Raw genomic sequence first — 6,000 nt, forward strand, 5'->3', positions numbered from 1 at the left:
TAGAACACCCGTGACTCCCTTTTCTTTACACGTCTATGTTGCTTGAATTGTTTAGTTGCTTCCATGTCACTGAACAAAGTTTGCTCTATCATTTTTGCAGTTGATTAAAATCTTCAATTTTTAAATTGAGATTTAACAGAGATGCACTAAGTGCACAAACCTTAAGTGTAAAAAGTCAGTGCATTTTTACATAGGTGCTCGTCCATGTGACCACCATTCAGATATAGATGTAGGACACTTCCAGCACCCCAGAAGCTCCCCCCAATCAGTACTCCCCCAAAGGAAGTTGTTATTCTGACTTCTATTAACACAGATTAGTTTGGCCTGTTCTTAAACTTCATAGAACGTGATTCAATTGCTTTAACAGACTTTTATAGTTGCAAAAGTTTTAGGTTTTTGGCTCTGGAAGTTGGAGAACTCCCCCCTCCCCAGTTCTGCCCACACTGGACTTTATGAACTTGATCATTAGGCCAAGTGGTTTTGGATAAGTGACCCCAGGCCCTGGCCCAGACCAGCCTCTCAGCCTGAGGCATAGCCTCCCTCCTTGGCATACAGCCCACCCTGACCTTCTCTCTTCCTAGGGCTTTGGTGATCCAGCTGGGGAGCACTGGCTGGGCAACGAGTTGGTGCACCATCTCACCAGCAGGGCAGCCTACTCTCTGCGTGTGGAGCTGCAAGACTGGGAAGGCAACGAGGCCTATGCCCAATATGAGCGTTTCCAGCTGGGCAGCGAGGGGCAGCTGTACAGGTGGGCTCAGGGCCCAGGCTGGTGGGTGGGCTGAGGATGCTGGGCTAGTGGCTACAGAGTCTGCACCAAGGGTCAGTCCCTGGGCGTTTCCTGTTCCTACCATCTGTCCCCCATTTGGGCGCACATCACGGGATCTGGAGGCGGCTGGTTAGCACTCAGCACATCCCAGCCACTGGGTGGGGTGGAGACAGTGTTGCTGATGCTGTCATTTCGGGAGCAGGAAGGGCCTTCCAAGGTCAATCACCCTAAGGCAGTCACTTTGCAGAGGCTTAGACTTCCCAGCGTATCCTGTGCTATGGGAGGAGACGGAAAGGTCCCTGGGCTGGGGATCGGGGACCTGGGCTCATTCTGCCTCTGCTCCAGCTCACTTTGAGAACTTGGATGAGTCAAGGTTCTGGCTTCTCTGCACCTCTGCTTTTTAACAACAGCATGGGCTTGAATACGAGCATATCATAAAATCACCAAGGCCTCCCTCCTTCAGCCTGGTTCTTGGCTCTGTTTAGGGAAAGGAATGAGCATTTATTGAGCACCTACCATGTTCCAGGCACATTACTCTATTTAACCTCCACAACACTCTGAGGTAAGCATTGTTGTACCTCTTTTAGTGATGTGGAAACTGAGGCACTGAGGTGATGCCGGTAGAGGGTGGGCATTCTCCAAGAGAGAATAGGAAGGACATCCCAGGCAGTGGGAATGTTCTGAAAAAGACAGAGAGAGAGTTGACATTCAGTTGGCCACAGACACCTGAAGCCTGAGCAAGGCTCTCTCAAAGGCGGCTGAGATGACCAGGGAGAGTCCCCACTCATTCAGGAAACACTCAGGAGACTGGGGTGGAGAGCCTGGAAAGCACAGTGGGGCCCGAAACTGCCAAAGGAGGGCCAGGAGGAAAGCGACAAGGCAGGCGCTGGTCCCTGTGCCACCGCCAGACTAGGTCAGCCAGCTGGTAAGGTTGGGAGGATGCCCATAGGAAAGCCCAGAGGCAGCAATGCGTTACAGCCAGCAGCTGGGCATGGGCATCAGGGGCAGGAGGGGCACCCTTATTTGTCCGTCACAATAATGGGGGCTTCTGGAGTCCAGCTGCGGTACAGGCATAACCCTAAAGAGAAAGTGGCCCATGAGGAGGGGAGGGGGGAGGCACAGACAAGACACCAGGCGCGCACACACAGACACTGGGCACATGCCTCCCAGAGGCACTCGCCCACCCAGGCCTGATTACAAGACAAACAGGCATTCACACGTGCAGGGCTTGCCACACCCCTGGGGTACATGTAGAGCACAATATCACACAAATGTATAGCTACACAAACAGGCACAGACACACCCAGACACACGTGCAAATGTCCCTCACAGAAGCCCTCACGGGTAAACATGCACAACCCCAGGCACAAAGGCAGATTCCCAAGCACACCCTGGACCCACAATAGATATTCTAGCACAAACTCAACACAGATACACATACACACGCTAGACTGGAAGATGGTATCACACTACAGACACATAGCCTGGTACGCAGATCCACAGACACATGGGAGACACACCTGATATTTCTAACTTGGGAATCCCCAGACTCGTGTGTTTGTTTGGGTTCCTCAGGACTGAGCTATGAACATATTCAAAGTGCATCTGAACAGCAGGTCAAGTGGGGTTTCCTGGTCCATGACTGGGGGTCCCCCCGAGATCACAGATCCCTAGGCTGGCTCCCAAAGGGGAGAGGAAGCGAGGCAGAGCTGAGCTGAGGACTTGGGGACAGGAGAGAGGCCAGGCCAGTGCTGATTCCACACAGCCCCAGACTGAGTAGGACCCCAAACTGTAGCCTGTGCCCAGCGCCTGGCTTTGAGCTGACATCACCGAGCCCTCAAGAGGAGACCTCAGTGGCCACAAGGAAACGCCAGGACCATATTAGCAGGTGGATCAGCCTGCTTGTCCCCAGCCTGGAAGCCCCTGGCCAGCCAGGCCTCTTGCCAGGGCCAGTTTGCAGCGCCAGTCGATTGAGCCCCAGGTGGCATGTTTAAGGGCACAGAGCCTCATGGCTGGCCACAGTGATCTGGACCCTGAGGGCCATGTGCCTGCCTCGCCAGAGACAGAGCCCATGGGTGGGAGGTGCAGGGACTTAGCCAGGCCATGCCCTGGCCCCGCATTCCTTCTGGGCCCACTGGGAAAGCTCCAGGCTCTGCCCTGAAGAGCCAGAGTCCCTGAGCTGCCCTGGCCGCGTCGGGTGTCCCCTTGCCATCACCTGGAGGGCCTTCTTTATTGCTCCCAAACGGATCCTCATCTCAGTGGCCAGTGCAGCCCCTTCCCTGCTACAAGAACCCAACACTCCAACCAGGCCAGCAGCCTGTGCCAGCGCTGTGCCAAGGGCCAGGAGCACAGGGACAAATAGCAAGCAGCATTACCTTGCTGAGCATTTATCACGTGCCAGCGCCGCTCTGCACCATCACACCCTGAAGTCATCGAATCACAATAGCTGACCGATGTCGGTACCGTTAACACACTATCATTACCACCTGAACAGATGAGGAAACTGAAGCTCAGGGGCGAAGCAGTCTGCCCAAGCTCATGCAACTGGCAAGCGGCAGAGCTGAGTGAGACTCACAGCCTGGCAGAGAAATAGAAACCCTCCCAGCTGGCTGCGGAGGTGGAAGCCATAGGGATAGGGGTTCACCGGGACAGGTCCAGGTGGACTGGTGTGGTCAGGGACGGCCTCCTGGAGGAGGGGGGTGGATGTGAGGAGGTATGACGGGTGGGGTTGCACATGGTCAGCGGGGGAGGAAAATGCACATAGCTCCAGGCCAGGCCCAATGGGCTGGGGTCTGGCTCCCACCCTCATTCATTCTGAAACCTTAGGCCGGCTCCTTTGGTTCTTGGGGTCTTGGTTTCCTCGTCTGTAAAATGGAAATACTTGGGTGTTGTGAGGATTGAACGAGATGAGTTAAACCATGTAGAGTGTTTTTGAACAATGCCTGGCACATGGTAGATGTTTTTATTACAACGTTAGCCATTTCCCTCACTATTATTATTGTCATGATCGTGCTACTCCTGTGTAAGACTCAGGTTCACCGAGACGAGGGAGGCCTGGCGCACGGTGGGTGCGCGGTCCCTGAGAGGCAGCAGGCAGGGAGTGCAATCCAGGAGGGAGGTGGCCCAAGCACTCCAGGCTGGGGCTCTTCGCCCCCAGAACAACCAGATCAAAGCCCCTTCCTCAACCAGCCCCCACCTGACCCTGCGCCCTTCTCCCCGCCCCCCCCCCACCTCCGGGTGGCTTCCAGGCTTTCTCTGAGCGGGTACAGTGGCTCGGCGGGGCCCCAGAGCAGCCTGGCCCTGGAGGGCACCAACTTCAGCACCCGAGACGCAGACAACGACAACTGCCTCTGCAAGTGCGCCCAGATGCTGTCCGGAGGTGGGTGCGGGGTTCGGTGACGCCCATCCACCCACAGTGGGAGATGGGAGACCCCCTGAGACACAGAGCCAGGGACAGGTGGAGACGGAGAGAAACTCCGGAACCGGCATAGAGACAGGGTGGTGGGGACAGAGAGCTACGCGGGGGCAGAAGTACAAAGGAGAGATGGAGAGAGAAATGCAGATCAGGGCAAGAGAAAGGAACATGGTGTGTGAGCGACAGACAGACCCAGAAAGGCAGAGACAGTGACCATCAGAGAGCGGAGCCCGGTTTGAGAGAGACCCACAGAGTGACAGACAAGCACAGAGACCATCAGAGAGAGAAAGAGACAACCCCAGGGTGTTAGAGACTCAGGTGACAGAGAGCACTGAACCCCACAGAGAGAGGGAGATGGGGCTTGTGCGGGAGTGAGAGAGGAGGCGAGGGAGAGAGACAGGGACACAGAGGGATTAGGGACAAGGTGAAGGGATGGAGGGGCCGAGAGGGGCAACTGGAGCCCGATGCCACGCTCCAGGGGTCCCAGGCTGGGCCGAGGGTCCGGGAGTCTCCCTCTCACCCCCATGGCCGCTCCCACCAGCCCCGTCTCCCGGGAGCTGGCTTCCTGGAGGAGGCAAAGGCCTGCTTAGCCTTTGAGGTAGCGGGCTGCCCTCACCCCACTGGTGGGCTCCCAGCTCCCAAAGCCTCTTCCTCCCCTCCCCCAGGGTGGTGGTTTGACGCCTGTGGCCTCTCAAACCTGAACGGCATCTACTACGCAGCTGGCCGCCACCTGCGCAAGCTCAACGGCATCCGCTGGCACTACTTCCAGGGCCCCAGCTACTCGCTGCGTGCCACTCGCATGCTGGTGCGTCCCGTCGGCACCTAACAGCAGCCTCGCCGAAGGCTGGGCCCACAGGAGGAGGCAGGACTTACTGTGCCCTGGGCAAGCTGGACCCAAACACAGGACACGGTAACAGGGCCTGGACACCTGGATCTCCTGAGCCAGCCCTCCTGGCCCCACGCGTCCCCAAGAGTCAGCCACCTTGCCTCCCTGTAGTCCTCAAGCTGTGACATGGGGGGGGGGGGCGTTTGGGGGTTCCTGTCTCTGCAGGACCCCTCTTTTCTCCAGTCTTCTGCAGGGGCCCCTGCCAACGTGAGGGTCACAATACCCTGAATGAGCTGAGAACAGACAACTTGGCTCCTCAAAGGAATACCTGGCTGGTGATGAAATTTCAGGCAGGTGGGGAGGTGTCTGCAGGCAGGAAACTGCTCAGATGGAGGAGACCCAGATTCTATCCCCAGGGCTGGTGAGAAGGCCCTCGCCTGTTCCAAGCCTTCTCAGCCTTGAGATGTCCTTGAACTGTCCAAGGCTGAAAGGCCTGCATCTACCCATAACAGGAATCATTATTTCCACCCCACACTGTCCACCACTCCCGGGCCCCAACATCTGGAACTCAACCCTGGTCTCTCAAGGGCTCCAGGAGATCTAACAGAGATTCCTTCACCCCCAGCAGGTTCCAGAATATGTTCCACAGAGAATAACGCAGACTTCCCTCTCAACGTACCTGTGGTCAAGTGAGAGAGGAAAGCGTAGGTTATATCAATGTCAGCACGCATTCTTAGCTGCTGGACGTGTCAGAGCCTTTAATGTAGTCCTGTACGTTGTGACCACCCGTGAAGGGGCTGGAGTGGGCAGCTTTCTCCAAATTCCCTTATGAAAATGGGCTCTATTTCTCCCAGAGCATCTCGGTGCGGTGGATGCCTCTGGAAAAAGCTAGTCCTCGAGTGTCATGAGGAGGAGCCCCAGGGCGCCATCTCCCACCCCCAGCGACTCATCCTTTCTGGCTGCAAAAGCCACAGTGAAGGTCTCAAATAGCCC

The 6,000-nt window shown here is 56.4% G+C and overlaps 1 protein-coding gene across 1 annotated transcript in view; it reads left to right on the forward strand.

Moving 5' to 3' along the window:
• The window catches only part of ANGPT4 (angiopoietin 4), a 28,239-nt gene extending 22,512 nt beyond the window's left edge, over positions 1 to 5,727 (forward strand). Inside the window, exons 7-9 of the mRNA XM_008141247.3 lie at positions 582 to 748; positions 4,015 to 4,145; positions 4,847 to 5,727. Coding sequence (XP_008139469.2) covers positions 582 to 748; positions 4,015 to 4,145; positions 4,847 to 5,007 — 459 coding nt within the window. The 3' untranslated portion in view covers positions 5,008 to 5,727. The remainder of the gene's footprint in view (positions 1 to 581; positions 749 to 4,014; positions 4,146 to 4,846) is intronic.
• The last annotated feature ends 273 nt before the right edge of the window (positions 5,728 to 6,000 follow it).

Source organism: Eptesicus fuscus, chromosome 12, assembly GCF_027574615.1.
Source record: "Eptesicus fuscus isolate TK198812 chromosome 12, DD_ASM_mEF_20220401, whole genome shotgun sequence".
NCBI classification, from domain to species: domain Eukaryota; kingdom Metazoa; phylum Chordata; class Mammalia; order Chiroptera; family Vespertilionidae; genus Eptesicus; species Eptesicus fuscus.